Source organism: Mustela erminea, chromosome 8 (genome assembly GCF_009829155.1).
Source record: "Mustela erminea isolate mMusErm1 chromosome 8, mMusErm1.Pri, whole genome shotgun sequence".
Classification (NCBI taxonomy): Eukaryota; Metazoa; Chordata; class Mammalia; order Carnivora; family Mustelidae; genus Mustela; species Mustela erminea.
The window spans coordinates 2,622,146-2,645,928 of NC_045621.1; the positions used below are offsets into that span (position 1 = coordinate 2,622,146).

Here is a 23,783-nt window from a genome sequence, read left to right on the forward strand (position 1 = left end):
TGTTAAATGTCTTAGTTTTATTTCAGCTGTGCTGTATGAGGAATCAAGAAAAAGACCACAGTTGGACCAGTGTTACAGGGTTAACCCCCTCCTCATCACAAGCAAGGTTATGGAAGCAGGATAGTCAAAAAGAAATTCCAGTTCAGAAGTGTAGTTCAAATGTCCTTTTCTTATGAAAAAAATTATTCTTTCAGTTCCAACTTTGAAAGTTTGGGTGGATTTTGTTTTGTTTTGTTTTAATGAACAAAGGTAGCCGCCCATTCAAATATGGTAGGTTAGCTTGAAGCTGATCATCAATCTTGATTGGCTGGTTGGTTGGGATTTTTGTTTTTGTATTGTTTTTTGTTTACTACTTGCAAATTAATGATAACTAAATTTTTTAAATGGTTCTCATGTTTTCTTCTTTCTTACATTCGTTTCTTTTACTTTTCACCTAGTTTCTGTGAACTATTATATTGAGAAGATGATAGTCATATAGAAGTCACATTTTACTATAGTTTATTTCTGATTTTGATGTTTATCCATACTATTGAAGGCGTCTCTGAATTCCTCCCCATCCCCAGCAAGATGACATAGTTCTTCTTCATCTTCTTCTGTAACGTCATTTGTGTATCTCTATTATGACATTTTTGCTTTGTTGGCAGTGATTTACATCCTGTTTCCCCTTCTCAGTAGACTCTTGTGGGAATAAAAGCTGTTTCTTACTCATATTTCCCTTAATACTCAGTGCATAGCTCAGAGTAATATGCTAAATGAAGTAGATGGTGCTAAACTCAAAAATCACATAAATTTATAAAGCTCCAGTTTCAAACACTCTGGCCTCTTTCAGACCTTCCTCATATTATATGAAATGAATCCGTTTTTGAAGATTCATCCCTTTGGATTCTCCAATGACGTCTTACATTTTTACAGAGTATATTTTCACTTATATTGCTATATACTATTCTAGTCTGTTTCTTTTTCTGGCAGGTAAGTCATTGACACATCTTCATTAGAACTAGTCAGGAAATATATAAAGACTGTGTGGATGGGGCAGTGGGAGAAACAGTTGACAGGGACATAGTATTTAAGAGCCTTCAATTTAATGTTTTGTTTCCATTAACGTAGTTAAATGGAACTATGTATATAATTATTCCTTTACAAATCCTCTAATCAAATGCATCTTATGTATTTACTATATATTGTAATAGTAATATATTTCTCTACTTTAACACAGTAGATTTCTGATCAGTAATATCCAGAGAATTCTGCACAAATCCAGCTTTTCTGAGTCTAGGCCTGTAAAAGTTGATTGCTAAGACCCTTTTCAACTCTAAAATCCTTTTTTTTTTTTTTTAAAGGTTTTATTTTTTATATAATCTGTACCGGCAATGTGGGGCTCAAACTTACAAACCTGAGATGAGGAATTGCATGCTCTACCAACTGAGCCACCCAGGTGCCCCTAAAACCCTGATTTTTAAGGAGGACTACTGTATCTTGAGTACTTCAATTTCTTTCTGACAAAATTGGAGTTTCACATTTCCATTACTAAAAGTTCTAAAGAGGTGATTCACATATCAAATCATAAAATAATAAGAGTTTATACCTCCTTGATTCCTAGATCTTTACATCTGGAAAAGACCACTGAAAATCTTTTTTTGTTCTGTCACAAACCTTTTAGCAAGTACAGTATTTTTTATTCTAATCCCTTTCCATTTTATCTTCATGTGATCCCAAGAGTTTGTGTGCATTGCCCAATAACTTAAATGTTTAATGTAGCATAAAATGAGCTAAAGTTCAGATCTCTTGGAGTTTATTTTAACATTCATTCACCGTTGCTATAGCTTTTCCACAGCTACTGGATACAGAGCTTTGAGTAGGTGCCATGGAATAGTTATGTGATGGCCTCTGGAATAATTATGTTATAGGAGCTTACAGTATAAGTGAGGAAGATGTGAAAGTGTATGAACATTTAAACAGATGAAAAGAATAATGAAAACTTGCTGATTATTGAATGACACTGATAAATACTATGAAAAGTAAGAGAAGGGAAAGATTACGTCAGGCTTGAATAATCAAGGAAGACTTGATGGTGGATGTGGGGGGTTTTTGTTTGTTTTTTAATTTAATTTTTTTTTTCAGTGTTCCAAGATTCATTGTTTATGTACCACACCCCGTGCTCCATGCAATACATGCCCTTTATCATACCCACCACCAGGGTCACACCTTCGCCACACCCCTCCCCTCCAAAACCCTCAGTTTATTTCTCAGAGTCCATAGTCTCTCATGGTTCATCTCCCCCTCTGATTTTCCCCAACTCACTTCTCTTCTCCATTTCCCAGTGTCCTCCATGTTATTCCTTATGCTCCACAAGTAAGTGAAACCCTATGATAATTGACTCTCTCTGCTTGACTTATTTCACTCAGCATAATCTCTTCCAGTCCCGTCCATGTTGATACAAAAGTTGGGTATTCATCCTTTCTGATGGAAGCATAATATTCCATTCCATATATGGACCATATCTTCTTTATCCATTCTTCCATTGAAGGGCATCTTGGTTCTTTCCACAGTTTGGTGACTATGGCCATTGTTGCTATGAACATTGGGGAACAGATGGCCCTTCTTTTCAGTACATCTGTATCTTTGGGGTGAACACCCAGTAGTGCAATTGCAGGGTCATAGGGAAGCTCTATTTTTAATTTCTTGAGGAATCTCCACACTGTTTTCCAAAGTGGCTGCACCAACGTGCATTCCCACCAGCAGTGTAGGAGGCTTCCCCTTTCTCCACATCCTCTCTAACATTTGTTTACTGTCTTGTTAATTTTGGCCATTCTAACTGGTGTAAGGTGGTATCTCAATGTGGTTTTGATTTGAATCTCCCTGATGGCTAATGATGATGAACATTTTTTCATGTCTCTGTTAGCCATTTGTATGTTTTCTTTAGAGAAGTATCTGTTCATGGCTTCTGCCCATTTTTTTATGTGATTATCTGTTTTGTGGGTGTTGAGTTTGAGGAGTTCTTTATAGATCTTGGATATAAGCCCTTTGTCTGTAGTGTCATTTGTGAGTATCTTCTTCCATTCCGTGGGTTGCCTCTTTGTTTTGTTGACTGTTTCCTTTACTGTGCAGAAGCTTTTGATCTTGATGAAGTCCCAAAAGTTCATTTTCACTTTTGTTTCCTTTGTCTTTGGAGACATATCTCGAAAGAAGTTGCTGTGGCCGATGTCGAAGAGGTTACTGCCTATGTTCTCCTCTAGGATTTTGATAGATTCCTGCCTCATGTTGAGGTCTTTGTTGCATTTCGAGTTTATCTTTGTCTATGGTATAAGAGAATGGTCGAGTTTCATTCTTCCACACATAGCTGCCCAGTTTTCCCAGCACCATTTATTGAAAAGACTGTCTTTTTTCCACTGTATATTTTTTCCTGGTTTGTCAAAGATTATTTGACCATAGAGTTATGGGTCCATATCTGGGCTCTCTGCTCTCTTCCACTGGTCTTTGTGTATGGTGGATGTGTTTTGATCTGTATCTTTGTGTGGATGTTCAACAAATGTCTTGGCTGGGGTAGATCAATGTGTGGAGATAGGTTTGACCCCCTAAACCAAAGTTCTCTCTTCCTCTGAACAGATGAAATGTCTCTTTTTTCAAAGAACGTTCCCAAGGCCTAAGAGCTTCATGAAAATAAGCTTAAATCCTCTTTATAGTTGGGATACAGTTCTATACTAAAAACAGGTGGTAAGACAAGAGCAGATCAGCAAAATCTCTGAAAAAATTCCCATGAGTGAGGGAAGGATTCTAATATACAAAAAGGAAAACTTCTTAGGTTTTTATTGATTGGAGGCAGATGAGCGCCTAGAGCAATCGGGTGTAGATGTCCACTGGTAGTTACCATTAGGGCATCTTCACTTGTGAGAACAAAGTCATCCCTCTCTCCTCCATGCTTTTGTCTGCAGGTATCAGATGGGATTCCCAGAACTCTTAATCCTGGCAAGACCTCTCTACTCTTGCCCTTAAAAGTCAGGCTTGCAACTACAAAGTGCTTTGAGACTACCAGTCCTGATTTCGTGTTTTTATTTTCATTTATGTCAGTTAATCCAGAACGCCTGAGTCTCTCAATTCAACCCTTATTACCCTGGACTCTTTAAGATTTTATTATGTATTTGATTGAGAGAGACAGAGAGATGAGTGGAGGTGGGGGCACAGAGGCCGAGGCAGAAGCAGACTCCCGCTGAGCAGGGAGCCTAACATGAGGCTCGACTGCAGAACTCTGGAACGAGGACCAGAGTGAGCTGAAGGCAGATGCTTAATCAGCTGAGCCACCCAGAGCCCTGGACTCCTTTTCTCATACATACATACCATTGCTTTCTCTCTCTCACACACATTTCCATGTCTTGAAATGCCCCATTTCATGATTAGTTATGAGTAAAATCCCTGTGTCCTTAGCCTTTTCTTTGATGTTCTTGCTCTGAAATCTGGCTTTTCCTGAGAACATGTATCTTCTGCAGCCCTTTCAAATGGTGACTGATTTCTCTCATCTGTTCCTCACCTCATTATACCTCATGGCAACTTCCAGACCATTCCTTTTTTTCTTCAACCCAAAAATCTCATTCACATTTGAATTTCAGATCTTTAAATTCCGTGATCATTATCACTCTGGTGATTTCAGTGTCCACATAGTCCTTTCTAGCTTCTCAAATCTTTTACCTTTTCTCCAGTGTTTTTTTTTTTCCTCCACCTTACCTCAGCCATAAATTCCAGTGACTGACTCTACCATAGACCTTGTCATAGCCCAAAACTTCACGTCCTCTATAATTTCAGTGTTAATTGTTTCACTGTCTCACCATCACCCTCTGTCTCTCCAGCTTACTCCCTCTAGCAGTCTTCAGACTCTACTGGACCTGTGATCCATTGATCCTACTATCTTTTAGCTGTTTCTTGCCTTTGATGTTTTCAGTTCTCTTCTTAAATTATAAGGTCAATAATTACCATTGCTTTTCTCTCCTTGAACTGTACTTGCTTGACTAACCCAATCCTGGTTAAAGCCATCTTCTTGTCTTCTTGCCTGAACCAAGCTGAATGTGCTGGAAGAAAACACACCTAAGTAGTACCACTTTAAATTCATTGCTGCTTGGTAGTTACACTGTGTTTCTCTCGGGCATTTTCTCTCCTGGTCTCCTATATCAGTGCTTTAGACAGACTAGTGTGCGTGCAGATCACTTGGGATCTTGGTAGAATGCAGATTCTTATCAGTAGGTTAGGGAGAACCTGAGCTTCTGCATCCAACAAGTCTCCACTGATGTGGTTGCTGCTGGATTGTGAAGCGCGCATTGAATGGCGAGGCCCCAAATGGCTCTTTCATCTTTTCTCTCCTCAGACAGCCAACACCTTCTCTGTCTTCACTGTCATCTGATCTGCATCCTATTTTTAGTGAGAAAATTGGAGCAATAAAAAGAGAACTTCTACAAAGCACCCACCTACCTGCAGTTGTGCTCATAGATTCCACCTTCCCTTCATCACTGTGAATGTGCTACTCCCCGTGTTCCCAGGAAAAGCCAGTCCCTTCACTTGGGCAAACTTCCTGAAATAGTTGTCTTTATTCATTGTCTCAGTTACTGTCCTCCCCTTCTCTCTTGAACCCACTTTCTCTCAGGCTTCCTCTATCACTCCCAAAACCGTTCTTGTCAGGGTTTCCATTGACCTCTGAATTGCTAAATCCAGTGGTCACTTCTCACTCCTTATCTTACTTATTAGCATTTGCCACAGAGTAAATTCTGTAGGTCTACCTTCAAAATATATGTAAAAAAATATATGTAGACTCTAACTAGATTGCACTATATCTGTGACTACCACCATGTTCCAAGCTGCCATCAGCTCTCACTTGGTGTTTTGTAATAGCATCCTGATTCAGTCTCCCCATTTCTTTCCTTGCTGTCTTCAGTCTGTTTCCAGCCCAACAGCTTGAGTGACCCTATAAAAATGTAAGTCAGATCATACAACTCCTCTTTAATAAGTTTCCATCTCAGTAACGCCAAAGCCTTTATAAATGGCCTATGAATTCTATATTGGGGTCAGAGAACATTCTTTATGAAAAAAAAAGCCATATAATAAATATTTTGGGGTTTGTGGGCTATACAGTCTTTGACAAATATTCAGCTCTGCTGAAGTAGCATGAAAGCGACCGTAGGCAGTAAAACTGAAAAAAAAAAAATGTAAAGGCAATTCAGCCCTCGTGCTGTAGTTTGCCTATCCCTGTTGTAGATGATCAGACCCATCATCGTATCTAATCTCCTTTATTTCTTTCTTTCACTCACTTTGCCTCAGCTGAACTAGCCTCCTTGTTTTTCCTTGACCTTGCCAGTCATACTTTTCAACCCAGGACCTTTGACCTTTGTATTTATAGTTTCTTTGCCTAGAACACTTTTCTGTGTATGTGGTGCAGTCTCATCTTTTAAAACTCCTCAGGCTTTCTTTAACCACCCTAAAATTGCAACCATTTCCCTTACCCCACACACATTTTCCTGCTCTAGTTTTCTTCTTAAAGCTCATGACCATCTAATATGTTATATATTATAATACTTATCTTGATTTACTGCCTTTCTGTTCTCTAGAATATAATTTCCATGAGGGTAAAGGTGTTTTACTATTGTTTCACTGTTGTCTTCCTAGAACCTGCAGTAGTCTTTTGTACAGATGCTCAGAAAACATGTGGTGTATGAATGTAATCCAGGGTTCCGAGTATGGAGGCCAGGAAGGCTCCATCACATGTGCGGCCCTTGTGCATTCCAGCTTGCGAACAGAGGTATTTAAGCACTTAAGATATTGGCAGATATGGTCACCAAGGGTTAAAGACAGCAACTGGAGTAGAGAAGTGGCATAATAACAAATACCAGCTCTTAGACCTGAGACACTTCCTTTTCCTTCTGGATACTTGTAGAAGGTCTCTGAAGGGAGAGAGCTGATTTTGGTCACGAGGCAAAGGTAAGTGTTATTGATTCAGTGGAATAGACTCAGAACCTGGAAAAGTGATCTCATCTAGGACACTCCCCCTCTCCAGGGTAGGTGAGCCATAGGGGTATTCTGTTACAGTATTTGCTAATATATTATAGAATTTGTTAATGTGGATAAAAGGATCATGTTCATTCTAGGTAGAGAAATAGTGTGAACATAAAAGGTATAGGCAGGTAAGTGCAGAGCACATTCAGAGGCAATTAAGTCGATTTAAGTGAGTCAGGTATTTTGTATAAAGGAGTAGAGAAGAGAGAGAAAGACAGTTTGAGGCTAGATTATAAAGGGTCTTGTTGCTAAGCCGAATCTTTTTTTTTTTTTTTTTTAAATAGAAGATTAGGAGTAGAGAACTGACTTGGTCAAGGTGTTAACTCTGGCAGTAGTGTTCAGGGAAGAATTATAGGAGGCTTTAAGCAATGATTGTTACAGCGTTAAGCTATAACAGAAATCCAGGCATTATGGGCCTGAATCAGGATAAATATATTGGACATAGGAAGCAGAGGGTGTCTGTGATAGCTATTACGAGGAAGAATCAATGAGACTGGTTGGCTGACTGCATATGGAAAATGAATAGAAAAGATTTGAGAATGTCCAATTTATTTAATTTACGTGCCTAGGGAAATGGTAAGGCACCACCCCCTTTATATCCCTAGATGGATGCGTCTGACTTGCAGTTTTGTTTATTTTTTTAAAGATCTTATTTATTTGACAGAGAGCGAGCACAAGCAGGGGGAAGCACAGGCAGGCAGAGGGAAAGGGAGAAGCAGATTCTCCACTGAGCAGGGGGAGCCTGATGTAGGGCTCTGTTCCAGGAGCCTGGGATCATGACTAAGCTGAAGGTGGACACTTAACTGACTGAGCTACCCAGGCGCCCCCTGACTTTCACTTTTAATAAAATGTAGTTACCTTCATGTGTATTGTTCTGACATAATTTTGATTTCACTCTAAAAAGCTAATATAGTCAAACAAAAAGGGAAGTTTTAAAGTGAAGTTATTGATACCTCATCGTAGATGTTTTGTTATCTAGACAAGAAAGAAAAGCTAATCATGTCTAGGCTGGATATTACTTGTTAGCCTTAAAACTTAACTGTTTTTTAAAAGCAGGCGCAAAATCAGAAAAATAATGTTATTATTGGGATATCTATCTGAGTAATATAGGATGCATGGAAAGAGAAATACCGTTGGGAAAATACCAGGGAGCTAGCTGATGGGAGTGTTGGAAGGTCAGAATCTGAGGATTTGATCTTTTTCTCTTTCTTTCTTTCTTTCTTTCTTTCTTTGTTTCTTTCTAACCATTATTTTGTTGAGAACACTTAACATGAGAGCTGCCTTAAAATTTTGAGTGTACAGTGCAGTATTGTTGACTAGTGGTGCGATGTTACACAGCAGATCTCTAGAACTTCTTCATTGCACTTAACTGAAATTTGATGTCCATTCATTAGTAACTCCCTATTTCCCCCTCCCCCGTCCTCTTGATAACTACCACTCCAATTTTTGATTCTTTGAATTTAACGATTTTAAATACCTCCCATAAATGAAATCATGTAGTATTTGTCTTTCTGTGACTGGCTTATTTCACTTGGCGTAGTATCCTTAAGACTCATCCATGTTGTCATATGTGGGAGAATTTCTTCTTAAGGCCAAACCATAGTCTGTCATATACTAGTATATACATATACTACTGGCATATACTAGTATATACAACTGTATATACTAGTTTCTTTGACCATTGATCCATCAGTGGACATTTCGTTGTTCCCATGTCTTGGCTATTGTAAATAGTGCTGCAGTGAACGTGGGAGTGCTAATATTAGTATCTCTTTCAGAGCCTCCTTTTAGTTCCTTCGAATAAATATTCTGGCATGAGATTGGATTGCTAGATTATATGGTAGCTCTATTTTTAATATTTTGAGTTATCGCTCTACTGTTTCTATAGTATTTGCATTCCAATTTCTCCACATCTTCCCTGATATTTGTCTTTTCTTTTTTTGATAATAGCCATCCTGACAAGTGCGAGCTGGTATTTCAGTGTGGGGTTTGTTTTTTTTTTCCTCTTTTTTCTTTCTTTTTCTTTTTTTTTTCAGTGTGTTTTTGATATGCGTTTACCTGATGATTAGTGAAACTGAGCATTTTTTCACTCACCTGTTTGCCATTTGTATTTTCTTCTTTGGAGAAATGTCTATCAAGCTCTTAGCCCATTTTTTATTTGTGTTACTAGTGTTTCTAATAGTGAGTTTTAGGAATGCCTGTATACTTTGAAATTAACCATCAGATGAATGCTTTGTACTTGTTTTCTGCCATCCCGTGGGTTGCCTTTTCATTTTGTTGATAGCGTCCTTAGCTGTACAGAAGCATTTTAGTTTGTTGTAGTCCCTTTGTCTGCTTTCCTATTGTTGCCTGTGCTTTTGGTGTGATATTAAAGAAATCCTTGCCAAGATCAGTGTCAGGAATATTTTGTCTTCCCTTTTAGGGGTTTTACAATTTTAGGGCTTATATTTAAATCTTTAATCCCTTTTATTTTTTTTTTTCATTTTCTATTTCATTTTTTTAAGATTTTTTATTTCTTTTCAGCGTAACAGTATTCATTGCTTTAATCCCTTTTAAATTGATGTCTGTGTATGATGTAAGATAAGGGTCCAGTTTCATTCTTTTGTCTATGGATATCATTTTCCCAGCACTCTTAGTTGCAGACTCTCCTTTCCCCATTGTGTATTCTTGACACCATTGTCAGACATCAGTTGACCATGTATGCATGGATTTATTTTTGAACTCTTCTATTCTTTTCCATGGGCCTTTATATCTTTATGCCAGTACCATACTGTTTTTGTTTACTGTAGGTTTGTAATGTATTTTGAAACTAGGAGGTGTGATGCCTCCAGTTTTGTTTTTTATGGATTGATTTGGCTTTTTGTAGTCCTTTGTGGGTCCATGAGTTTTAGAATTGTGTTTTCCTATTTCTGTAAAGAATGTCATTAGGGTGTTTGGTAGGAATTGCATTGAATTTGTAGATTGCTTTGGGTTATATGGGCATCTTAACAATATTAAATATTCTGATCTATGAATACAGGTTACCTTCCCATTTGTCATCTTTGATTTCTTTCATCAGTGTTTCCTAGTTTTTAGTGTACAAGTCTTTCACCTCTTTAGTTAAATTTATTGCTAAGTATTTTATTGTTTTTTGGTGCTATTGTAAATGGGACTGTTTTTCTTTCTTTTTTATTTTTCCCAATAGCTCATTGTTAGTGTATAGAAGCATAACTATTTTTTGTATCTTGATTTTGTATACTGCAACTTTACTGAATTTCTAAGTTCTAACAGTTTTTTGATAGAGTCTTCAGGATTTTTTCTATGAAGGATCAAGTCATCTATAAACAGGGACAGTTTTACTTCTTCCTTTCTGATTTGGATGCCTTTTATTTCTTTCTCTTGCCTAACTGCTTAAGCTAGGACTTTCAGTTTTATGATGAATAGAAGTGGCAAGACTAGGCATCCATGTCTTGATCTTAAAAAAAAAGCTTTACAGTTTTTTTACCATTGAGTTTGATGGTTGCAGTGAGATAAAAGCCAAAAAGATGGCTTCTTATTATGTTATTTTCTTTCTATTCATAGTGTATTGAGTTTTTAATCATAAAACGGTATTAGGTTTCATCAGATGCTTTTTCTGTACCCATGGAGACAATCATGTGACTTTTATCCTTTATTTTGTTAATATAGTGTATCACATTAATTGAAATGCAAATGTTGAACCATCCTTGCATCCTAGAGATAAATCCCATTGGTTTATGATCTGTTTAATACATTGTTGCATTCAGTTTCTAGTGTTCTCTTGAGGATTTTTGTATCTAATACTCATCAGGGATTTGGCCTGTAGCTTTCTTTCCTCCCACTCTTCCTGTCTGGCTTTGGTATCAGGGTAATGCTGGCCTGATAAAATGAGTTTTGAAGTATTTCTTCTTCCAGTTTTTTGGACGAGTTTGGAAGGATCAGTGTTAATTCTTAAGTAAATGTTTGGTAGAATTCTCCAGTGAGCCATCTGGTCCAAGGCATTTTTTTGTTGAAGGGTTTTTGATTATTGATTCAGTCTCTATACTAGTTGTAATTCTGTTCAGACTTTTTCTTTCTTCGTGATTGAGTTTTGGTATGTTGTATGTTTCTAGAAATTGAGCCTTCAGTTATCCTGTTTTTGGGGCATATAATTGTTCATATAATCTTTCACGATTCTTTTTATTTCTGTGGGATTAGCTGTAATATCACTTCATTTTTTAATTTTATTTGGGTTTTTTTTTTTCATTATTCTAGCTAAAGGTTTATCAATTTTGTTTCTTTTGAAAAAACCAAGTCTTAGGGTTTTTTCCCAGTTTTTCTATTTTCTGTTTCATTTATCTTTGCTTTGCTCTAATCTTTATTTCCTTCCTTCTACTAACTTTAATCTTAATTTGTTGTTTTTCTAGCTCCTTAAGGTATATAGTTAGGTTGTTTGCTTAACATCTTTCTTTTTTAATGTAGGCATTATTGCTATAGATAAACGGCCCTACTTCTACTGCATCCCATAAGTTTTGGTATATTGTGTTTTCATTTATTTTAAGGTATTTTCTAATATTCTTTTTGTTTCTTGATTCAGTAGGTGATCAAGAATGTGTTATTTAATTTCTACATGCTGTGACTTTTCCACTTTTCTTCCTATTTGAGTTTCATTCCATTGTGATCAGAAAAAATTCGGTATGTTTCATTCTGCTTCAATCTGTTAGACTCGTTTTGTCTTAACACTTGGTCTATCCTGGAGAAAGATCTGTGAGTTTGAGAAGAGTATGTGTTCTGCTGCTGTTGAGTAGATTGTTCTGCATACGTCTTTTAGGTCTGTTTGGTCTGTAGTGTTGTTCAAGTCCTCTATTTCCTTATTAATCTTCTGTCTGGATTTTCTATCCATTATTTGTCTTGATCTGAAAACAGAACCAACTAGAGAACTATGTGGAGGATGGAGTTGGATTTCAGAAGAGATGGTTGAAGTAGCTTCATTTAGAAGCATGAACAAGTTTGGAAAATAAAAATCTCATGAAAAACAAAATTAATAGTTAAGGTATTCTATTCAGTGAGAATAGAGAGGAGAAGCTGAAATGAGATATTGTTGTGAGCAATAGCAGCTTGATTTGCACCTAACCTGCTCGGTAAAGTTAAATAGGGGTGGAAGTAATGATTGCCTCAGAGTTCCAAGATGAAAGAGCTTGTCAGAAAGGCTGATCTGAAGGGTTTTCTGTAAACAGTATTGGGGCATTAATCTGGAGGTAATTATTAAATGCTTCTCAGGTTCAAAAAGTATTTTCAGAGGAGGTAGCCTTAGAACTGGTTTTTGATAAAGACCAGTTGAGCACAGGCATTTGAAATCACATGCAAAGCCAAAGACTCCTGGAGCTCCGAGAAAGCTGGTGTAGGAAGGTAGGAAATGAGGCTGGAAAGGTGCTTGGGTCTAGATTCTAAAGGATCTTGTTTACCTTACATGGGTGTGTGGATTTCTTGCCATGTGGCCAAAGGAAAAAAATACGTAGTTTCATGTTTCAGGGGTAATCAAGAGGATATGACCACCAGTTGACCATTGAACTGAACCCTGGGCAATTGGTAGCTCCTCAGAGCGCCCTTCCCATTCCTTCCCCTTCTCCCCCAGTGCCTGCTCTGCCTGCCATTCCCTCAGTGGGAGCTGTTCCAAGGGCATAGCCTTCGGAGAGTAGAGCGTTGTTGAGACCATCTGGACATTATGTGAGACAACCCAGTTAAGGCCTTATTTATATAGACATTTAAAATTCAGGAGAGTGGGTGCAGAGATTACTTACCTTGTGGCCACCCAAGACCAGCTCATAATCAAGTGAATGCTTATGTTAATAGAATGTGATATTCTTTTAATAATAGTAATGATATTGTAAAGGAAGTAGTTAAAGCTTTTTTGAAGAAATTCAGATGTGAACTTAGTATATCTGTGCATATAATTTGTATGAAAAGTTTAATTGAAGTCACCTTTGTTCAGGCATTCGTAGTAGCACTGCACTTTTTAGTTAATTGTATATCATCTGTTTGCAACGTCCTCTTTCCTGCTATCACAAGTCGCCTTCACAGTTGAGGCTTATTAATTTCATACTGAGTATTCTCATCTAATCATTTCTTTCAAATAGTATATGTCGATGAAGTAGAAGAGTGGTAAGATATATTTGGCTAATGTCAATCAATTACTTGGTGTGCATGTAATAATATATTTTTTATTGAGGTGTTTTTGCACTGTCATCACACTGACTAGAGTCAGATTCTTACTTGGCACATCCAGATGCTCCAACTTTGTGTGACCCAGATAGAAAACATATGGGAGTATGTGCGTGTATTTTTAGCAAGTTAACTTTCTGCCTTAGAGCAAAATATAGGCAAAACTTTAGGAAGTGGGAAGAAAATCTCTGTTTTAGAAGATAATATAGAATTGAAGAAATGGTAGAAAAAGCACTAAAAGCTATTTACTGTAGTAAATATGGTATTTAAAAATTTTCAGTTTTTTAAAAGATAAAGATCCTTAATTTTTAATTACCACATTTAAAAAAAATTTAATCCATTTTTTTTAAAGATTTTATTTATTTATTTGACAGACAGAGATCACAGGCAGGCAGAGAGGCAGGCAGAGAGAGAAGGGGAAGCAGGCTCCCCACTGAGCAGAGAGCCTGAAGCGGGGCTCGATCCCAGGACCCTGGGACCATGACCTAAGCCGAAGGCAGAGGCCCAACCCACTGAGCCACCCAGGCGCCCCTTTAATCCATTTTTAGATAATGAGTGCTGTTTTGAAAATGAATTTTAGTTGCCTGAGCAATAGCAAAGATTTCATTTTTTGGCAGACCTCTATAATCATTTATTGCCGTCCCAATTTTAACTAATTTAGAAAATGTTCCTAAATTACCCACCTTGACCTGATCCAGTAATTGTCCACTTTGAAATAATGTTCTAGAACTACTAGCAGTATTTAGTTAAAAATGAAATTCTACATTTAATGATTCTCATGTTTGACAGCTTTTTTAGAACTAACCCATTTCTTCAAGTGATCTTTTTACAATTCTGTGCACTAGCTACTCAGCATGTCAGGCAGTGAAACAACATTTTTGCATTAATCAGCAGCTAAGATTTATATATTTAGGCATTACCTGAGGTGGCACTCTAATACAAACTAAACTAATATGATGTTTACATTAGAACTAACTCAGGCTTTATATCTGTATCAACGCAAGAAATTTTGGAATTTTAAAACATTAGTTTTCTTGAAAGTTTTCTTGACTACTTACTTTAAATATATTTACATGTATGTATCAGAGATGTAGCATAGCTCTAAAGAGATAAATTTTTCATGAATAAATTGTTATTACTCAGCTGGTCCTTGTTTAAAGGAAGTTGTGATATGGTAAGTATGAAACACGGATACTTCCCATACAGCAGATTGTTTAGAACCTTACCTGCTTGGTGTTATTTTTGAATATTGTTCCTTAAAACACTGACTACTAGCTGGCTTAAAAGAGCAGCTATAATATCAGAAGCCAGCACTTCTTTGTCTTTTTACACTCGTGCACACACATACAAACATACACATTAAGAAATGCAAAGATTACAGTCTGACAGCTCCTCAAAAAAAAAAAAAAAAAGAATTACCATATTACCCAGCAGTATAATAATATTAATAATAATATTAAGCAAGAGAAGTGGAAACATATTGCACACACAAACTTGCATATAAATGTTGAAAGTAATATCACTCAAAATAGCCAAAAAGTGGAAATAACCCAAATGTACATCATCCAATGAAAGGATAATTCAAAAGTGTATCAATATAATGGAATATTACTTAGCTGTTAAAAAGGAACGAGGTGCTGGTATAACACGGATGAGCCTTGAAAACGTTACATTAGGCAAAAGAAGCCACTCAAAAAAGACTATGTATTGTATAATTCCATTTATATGAAATACATAAAGTAGGCAAATTTATCAAGACAGAAAGTAAATTAGTAATTGCCTTAGATGAAGGCAGGGAATGGAGAGTGATTGCTAACACGTACAGGGTTTCTCTTTAGAATGATAAAATGCTTTTATAATTAGTTGTAACGGTTGCATCACCCTGTGAATATACTAAACAACATTGACTTGTATACTTAAAATGGGCAAATTGTGTGGTTTATGAATTAATATCTCAATAAGACTGTAATATTTAAGAAATGAAAGAAAAATGAAGGCTACTTTGGATTTCCTAAAGTAAAGGAGTAGAAAAAGATTATAATTTCTAACCCATGTAGTGGTGTGACAACCAGCAGTCTTAATTTTTAAAAATAAAGCGGTAGTTTTCAACTCCACTGGGGTTACTTTTCCCTAGAAAAATATATTTTACAAATGTTCATTCCTTCAGCAAATTGTTTATTGTGCCCTTTTGGATACCTGACACTGTTCTTGATACGAGGGACTCAGTCACATTCCCGATTGTTCTTTTCTTCCTTTCTACATGCCATCACCAAGTCACATCAAGTCTGTTTCCTATTCTTTGGTTGATCACTGTGCCCTCTTTCCCTCTTAGCAATATGCTTAGTTCTGTTACCTAGTCCAGTGACTCTCAGCCACAGGATGTATATATGTATGTATGTATGTATGTATTTGATCGTGGGGAGGGACAGAAGGAGAGAGAGAGTGTTAAGCAGACACTCCATGCTGAACGCAGAGCACAATGTGGGGCTCAGTCTTACGACCCTGAGATCATGACTTGAGCCAAAACCAAGAGACAACCAACTGTGCCACCCACCCAAGCACCCCTCAGCCATAGTGTTAATATTAGTAAAGTACCAATGTATGCAAATGTTTTACCTTAAAAGAAAAATTAGAAGAATAATCCTATAATTGTCACACTGGCTTGCATTCCACTTTGTTTTTTTGTAAGTATAAGGAAAAGGAGTAGCATTATAACTAGTGTGCCAGGAATTATACACAATCTTCAATGCCTATTGAAATATTTTGTGAATGTGAACTTATTCATTTTAGCATGTCCTCAGGAAAAGTGAGAATCTCTGAGCTGGATAAATTCAACCACATTTTTAAAAACTTATATTGCTTTAGTTTCAGTTCTCACTAAATCATTCTTACAAAAGATCTTTTTTATAGAAATTAGTTCACAATACAACATTATGTAAATTTAAGGTATATTACATATTAATTTGATACATTTATATATTGTAATATGATTGCCATTGTAGCAATAATTAGCATCTCTATCATATTACATAATTATCATTTAATTTTAGTGGTTGGGATAATTAGGGCAGTCTTTTAGCAAGTTTGATGATTATTATAGGGTAGTGTTGTTAATATTTGCTATATTGTGCATTAGATCTCTAGACTTAATTACTACTTGTTGCAAGTTTGTACCTTTAAACAACATCTGTCCTATCTCCCCACCTTCTATTCCCTTGTAACTATCATTTTATTCTCTGGTTTCTTTGAGTTTGGTTTTAGATTCCACATATGAACAATATCGTACAGTATTTGTCTTTTTGTATCTGACTCCTCTCACTTAACATAATGTCCTTAAAGTCCAGAGATCTCTTTCTAACATCCATGTCTGATCAAGCATTTTCCCAGTTAGATATCTTTCTCCAGGGACTCTGCATTGCATATAAGATAAACTAAACTTCTCTGTGTGATATGGTCAGTCTTTTATGATCTTGCTCCTGTCTGTCCAGCTTCATCTCCAGCAACCCATATTCTCGTGCTTCCATGCCTTGGCATGTGCCCGTCTATCTGTCAGCAGTGTCTATCCCATGAGTCACGGGTGACAGACTCCTTTCAGGTTTCTCTGCACCTACAGTTGCTCTGTGAAGTAGACTTAGGTTTCTACTACAGTGTGTCTGATGTGTTTCATAATAGCAGTTTTTATAATGCATTATAATTATTTTAATATCTTATTTTCCTTTTATATTTTTAGCTTCCTTTTATCTTTAATTTCCCAGCTTTTAGCATGGAATCCGATGTGAAGTAGATGCTCAATAAATACTTGCTGAATAAGTTCAAAATGAGTGGGATACCTGGGTGGTGCAGTCGCTTAAGCCTCCAGCTCTTGGTTTCAGCTTGGGTTGTGATCTTAGGGTCATGGGATTGAGTGCTCGTTCCGGCCCCCAGGGCTCAGCGCAGAGTCGGCTTACGAGTCTCTCTCCGTGCCCTGCCCCATGTGCTCTCTTTCTCCCTCTCTCTCAACATGGATAAATCTTCAAAAAAATTTGAAATGAGCTCCTCCAAAAATTTTAATTTAGCTAAAGTATTTATAGATTATATGTGATAAAATTGAAGATTAAAAATATATTTGTGACTCTACATCTCATATTTCCTGAAGCAGTTCCAATTTTAAATAGTCTAGTATATTGTCCTGTAAGTATAAATGTAGTTACCAAGACATAATTTTTGTTTAGAGATATACACATTGGGGGCACCTGGATGGCGTAGTCAGTTAAGCATCCAGTTACTCAGGTCATGATCTCAGGGTCATGAGATGGAGGCCTTTGTTGGGCTCCGTGCTCAGCGTGGAATCTGCTTGGGATTCACCCTCCTGCCTTTCCTACCATCATTCTCCGTGGTGCCTGTCTTTAATGAATCAATAAATCCTCAAAAAAAAAGAAAGAGAGAAATACACACATAGAACCTATACCTCAGTTTTTTAATTGTTTATAATTTATTTTTATACTTTGGTTTCTTCATGTACTTTATGTTTTTCTAATTAAGATCACTTTGAAAGCAATACATAATAGTGGAAAGGTGAAATTTAGGATGACGCAATACCTGAATTATTTTCCTAATTCTGTCATTTTGCTGTGTGCACTTTGGGCCTAATTACTTCACATCTCTATTTCTGTGAATGTTAATGAATGAAAATAACTGGAAATTTAGAAATTTAGAAATTCTTAGGTATAAGGATCTGTATTATAATATCTGTATTAGTACTGACAACTGCATTCAAAAATATTCTGGTATTAGGATGCTGGGATAGTAGCTCTCAGTCTTTTTGGACTTCCATTATTCTGGTGTGGTTTCTTTGATTTGGGGACCCCAATTATTTATTTATTTTTAAGTGAATAGATTAAAAATAATTTTAGTTTGAGAATACACTAATACCCTCAAGTTAATTGGAGAGTAGAGAGTATATCACATGGATGTATTTCATACATGAAAATGCATTTGTCTTTGAGAATTCCAAGTTAGGGTCTGATGTTGGCTCTAACTTATTACTGTCTTTGACTAGAGAGGGGAGAGATGTTAGCAGAGTAAAAATAATAAGTTTGGAGCCAAAAAGATGGGGTATAAATTATGGCTCCATGACCTACTATCTAAGTTTCTTTGGATAAATCAGTCAGTCTGAGGTTCATTGCCTGCCTCTGCATAATGAGATAATAATACCTATGTGAAAAAGTTGTGAAAATTAACAGTGGTTTCTAGAATAGTAGTGCCAAGTAAGTTCTTCATAAACCATAAGTCCTATGTGATTAGTATTAATAAAACTCTGGAAATAGGTAAAAGGTTTCCTGTTACACTGAATTTCAGGTTATTTATTGTTGAGTAGTTGTTGAGTAGTTGTTACAGTACCTCTGTTTTAAGCAGGTTTGTCTTTAAGATTCTAAAAGTCTTAACACATCAACATGCAGGGTCAGTGCTAATTGCCAGGTCCAGAGGGGCACTTTCCTTCACTGCTATCCCCCACCATGCCAGTTAGAGGGCAACACTGAATCCATTTACTTCACTTTTCATTTTATTATATATAATATTCTCAGTACTTCAGATTGCCTTTGTAGGTTTCTGTTCATATTAAGGAGCTCATTTGGCCTGAATCCTTTGATCTAGTTTGGTCTTGTCAGAGTCTCACTGTCTCTCTCTCTCTCTTTCCCTTCTACAATCAGATATTTAGATCACAGTTTTTTCACTCACAACAAATGTAACTTTTCTACATTACAGGGGATAATTATAAGGAACTTCTTAACCTCTAGCCATTGAATCTACAAACCTACTTGTTTATACACCCATTATTTCTTTACTGCTTCCAGTTCGGGTGTGTTATATTAAGACCCATCCTTGAGCCACACCTGCCTCTAGTTATTGCTCTGTCTGCTTTCAGTTTACAGTGAAACTTTCTGAAATGCTGTCTAGTTTCACATTTTTTAAAAAGATTTATTTTATTTATTTGACAGAGAGATCATAAGTAGGCAGAGAGGTAGGCAGAGAGAGAGGGGGAAGCAAGCTCCCTGCTGGACAGAGCGCCCAATGTAGGGCTCTATCCCTGGACCTGGGATCACGACCTGAGCCAAAGGCAGAGGCTTAACCCACTGAGCCACGCAGGCGCCCCTAGGTTCACATGCTTTACGTTCTCCGCATAATCACTGTACGTCATTGAGATTTGGCTTCGTTTATTCTCCTTCCCTAGAACTGCCGCACTCTTCTGATTGTTAAATCCTGTAGCCTCAACTCTGTTCATATCTTTGCTTCTTGACATTGGTCTTCTGTGACTGCTTCTTACAAAATTATCTTGTTCTGTGTACCGTACTGTCCTGTAGTTCGACCTCCCTCTGCGTCGACACTGCTCCTTTTCAGTCTCTTCTTCCTCTGCTAGTCCCTTGAATGCTGATGTTTTCTCCTAGGTCCTTTACACATTGTTGTAAGGATTTGGGAGGTGCCAGGTGAATGTTTGTTAACGAACAAATTATGCCTGTATTGATTGTTTCTCAGGAGATTTACTATCATTGGATCTTGTTAACTGAACAAATTGCAATATATTATATCTGATGGTGCACTTCACAGACTTTGGTCCAGTCTCTCTGGACCATGATTCTCTTAAACTACCCTACTACATTTTTCCAGTGAGAAAAATCCAAGCTCATTATTCAGCTTTTTATGTCTGTGAGATTCAGCTAGCTTTTTTAAGTGGTCTGTATGTACAAGGTAATTGCAAAGATAATTTTAAAGAGCATGCATTATCCCAAGTTTTTATACCATTTAGACTATTTACAGAAATCTTGCAGCTTAGTTTTCCATCCTCAATAAAATAGTAATACCTTTCTGAGAATAACAATTTAATTTAAATGTACTTTAAAGTATATACTCTAAAGGTTAGGATTAGGCACTGCCTCGTATACTTGCCTACATTGTTTATTTTCATCTTTCATCAACTCTGGGAGATAAATATTCTTAGTCATTTTGTAGAGAGGAGAAAACTGACGTTAGGGGAAGTTAAATAGATTTTATGCCATAACATATACAGTTACTAAAATTCACAACCAGAGTTCTGACTTTGTAGCCTGTGCATCTCTTCTAAATGATACTGAAATTATAAGCTGGGGATGAATGCTAAATACGGAAATAAACGAGGTAAGCATTTGCGTTTAGTAAATCTAAATTGTGTTTAAAATTGTCTGTGTCTTTTTGTCCCTAGGCAGTTATTTGGCAGAAAAATAGAGTATCTGATCATAAGATGGCTCTCATGTCTGTTCTGGGGACTGGCGTTATGGGCAGTATGGAGCCCTTTCAGTACCACGCTAAAGAATCTCAGGTATGCCACAAAATGTTCTTGAATAATTCTGGTTTACCACTGAAACTGTCAAATTATTTTTCTTTTGGGGTTTGGGTTGGCAAGAAGTTTTTCTTGTACCATTTTAATTAGATGTATGTATAGGGTTAAAAAAGAAAATACATTTACAACTTATATTAACTCTCTCTCGCAAGCCCTACTTCCTGTTTTTTTTTAATTTGAACGTTATAGTTACCTTTTTTTTAAAAAATAATGCTTTTCAGTAAAGGATCTTATCCATTTACTTTGTGCCGTGAAAGAAGAAGAGTTGGGACACCTGGGTGTCTCAGTTGGTCGAGCATCCAACTCAATTTCAGCTCAGGTCGTGATCTCACGGTCATGAGATGGAGCCCCGCGTTGGGCTCCGTACTTAGCAGGGGTCTGCTTGAGATTCTCGCCCTTCCTCTGCTCCTCCCCCACTCTCGCGCGCGCTCGCGCAAATACACAGATCTGTTAAAAAAATGTTAAAAAGAAAAAGAAGAGTTGAGCTCTCTCTTACTTTTGTTTTCCCTTAACAATTCTAAATATGTACCCAGCTTCCTTCTCTTGATCTCTCAGCTTCAGACAGTGCTTCTTGAATTCCTGGAATGCTGGACGAGGTTATGAATTAAGAACACTCCCACTCTTACTTTTATATCATGTCAGCCCTACTTTTATATTATCAAGCTTAGTGACTTGTTTTCTTTTGCAGCCAATTTTAAATCTCCCTCTTTTGTTTGAAAATTGACAGCAAAAGTTGAAAATTTATTTGGAGAATCCTGCATGTCTACAAATAAATTTCAGTGCAAAGCCAAGTATTGTACTGGGATTACATTTCCTAAGAATCCATGTTATGTGTCCATTTTATACAAATGAGACTGTTGCTATTGTTGCAATTAAATGGAATCTCCTTTCTTGTTCTCCTGTCACTTGCTCAAAATTTGCTTTATATATGAACTATCTTAGAGAGTTTTTGCTTTTTCTGGACTTTCCAAAGTTTGGGTTTTGTTTGTTTGTTTGTTTTTTCCCTTTCTTAAGTTGAAGAAATTTTCTTCATCATGTCAACAGTTAAATCCAGCTCTTCTACTTATTCTGGTAGCTATAGCTGGTAATTTATTCTATTCCATTTTTAAAAAGCATTAGATTTAGAACCTAATTTCTTAGTCGAACTGATTACATGCCAGGTGTTTTATACAGCTCCCATCCTGGAACTTTTTTCCAAGGAATACTAGTTGTTTACATTATTTCATATATCCCATGTCTTCCTGAGAAGTATTCATTCTCATTTTTCTCATATACATCTTTAGTTAACTACCACAGAAAGGGGACATGAGAGGTAGACTTTTATGTATGAGAATGCCTTTATTTTATACTTTCTCTTGTTGACTTTCTCTCTAGTCTGGTAGATTTCGAATTCTAGATTGAAGATAATTTTTCAGAACTTTGAAGACATTGAGTACCTTTGACCATCCATTGTCGTTGATGGGAAAATGAATGCATTCTAGTTCTTTCTTTATTTTTGTATTTTTCTTTTTGAACGTTCTTAGGATCTTTCCTTGCTCTCTGTTCCAAGAATGTCTCAAGATGCATGTCTTTTATTATTCATTTGCTTATTATGCTGAGCACTTGTGAGACCTTTTGAATTTGAAAATTCATTTCCTTTGCAGGTCTGGGTTATATACTTCTATCTGTCATAACTTTGATCACTTTTCTCTTTTAATGAAACTTCTTATTATTGATTTAGGATCTTCTGTTATTTTTCTCTTCCTGTTTTTCTCAAGTTTTGTATCTTTTCCTTTTTCTGTAAGTTTTTGGAGATGTCACGCTCTGTTTTATCCCTTCTGGATTTTTTTGAATGTTTTATGTTTCATTTCCAAGAGTATTTATTTTTTATTTTTTATTTTTCTAGAGAGAAAGAGACGGAGGGAATGAGGGTGGGGAGGGGCAGAGGGAGAGAAAAAGAGTCCCAAGCAGGCTCTATGCCCAGCACAGAGCCTAATGCCGAGCTTGACCCACGACCCTGAGATCATGACCCTGGCTGAAATCAAGAGTCAGATGCTCAACCAACTGAGCCACCCAGGTGCCCTCCAAGAGTGTTTTCAAATTTTACTGCTTTTTTACAACATATTGTTGTTTTATGGATACAAAATCTTGCCTCTCTTTAGAGATACTAAGTTTTATTTCTATTTTTAAATTATTTGTTCCTTAAATTATCTCTTTTTTAGGAGGAGGTCAGTTTTGTTTTGCTTTTCGGGTCTTTTTTCTCCAAGCCATTTTTTTGTGTGTGAATAAAAAGTCTAATTGGGAACTTAGTGTTTGTGGCTGGGCTTATTGGGTGTCAGGCTTCAGTTGAGTATTAATCAAGATCCTGGTCCTGTTCCCAGAGTCTGGGGGAGTCACGAGTGCCATCATGGGGTGGGGCTTAGCGCACTGCACCCATACTCACTGCTCCAGTTCTCAGGAAATTCATCTCTCCCCGCTCCCCTCCTTTCCTTCCTCTTTTTCTTTTCCCTTCCTAGCACAAAGTTAGATGATTGTCATTGGTTCTTGACAGATTGTCCTTATTCGGTTTCTTTATGGAACAGTCTATAAGATAGAATCTGCTTGTTTTTGCTTGTCTGCTCACTTGAAGCCTGAAGGCTCTACGTTCTGTGAGACAGTTGGTTTCTTTGTTCTTCTCTTTTTTCATAATTTTTTGAAATTTCTTTTCTGCTACTAGTTCTTCTATTCTCCTTGTAGGATTGCGTTCTTAATAATTATCATTTTATTAGTCTTGGATGGAAGCTTGTGCTCTGTTGATGTTCTCTCTGCCTGAGGAACAGTTCAGGCCAGCCTTAGTGGCCAGCTGTGGTGCCTGGAGCACTGGCCATGATCTGACATAGGTCCTGTTTTTCAGAGCTTCCTTAATAGTTGTTAAGTAGTTTCAATATACCCTAGTGCCGCCTTAGACTCGTTATGGTGGCTGACTTGGGATAATAAAGGTACTATCTCGGGATAGTGAATTCCCCCATGTTCCTTGTGGTTTCATGGGACTTCATTGCCCACACTGGTAACCCAGGAAGCTTATGACAGGAGATCCAGGCTTGATGATCTTTGGTATTGTGCTCTTGGTATTCTAGCTGTCATAGTTTGGTCAGAAGCACCAGCATTACCTATATGCTTGTTAGAGATCGAGGACCTCATCCAGGACATAGGGAATCAGGATCTGCATTTTAACAAGACC

At 37.0% G+C, this 23,783-nt stretch overlaps 1 protein-coding gene across 13 annotated transcripts in view; it reads left to right on the plus strand.

Annotated features, from left to right (window-relative positions):
- Nucleotides 1-23,783, plus strand: part of PMS1 (PMS1 homolog 1, mismatch repair system component) — an 86,844-nt gene that overhangs the window by 35,332 nt on the left and 27,729 nt on the right. For 11 of the 13 annotated variants that reach the window (XR_004288367.1, XM_032354142.1, XM_032354144.1 and 8 more), the window contains one exon: nucleotides 20,447-20,563. The exons of 1 other annotated variant lie outside the window; for it this stretch is intronic. Coding sequence is in view for 11 of the 12 variants with exons in the window: in XM_032354142.1 (XP_032210033.1) it covers nucleotides 20,447-20,563 (117 nt within the window). In the remaining variant the exon portion in view is untranslated. Of the gene's footprint in view, nucleotides 1-20,446; nucleotides 20,564-21,139; nucleotides 21,220-23,783 lie in introns of those variants that run through there. One more of the 13 variants, XM_032354155.1, reaches the window with a different exon arrangement.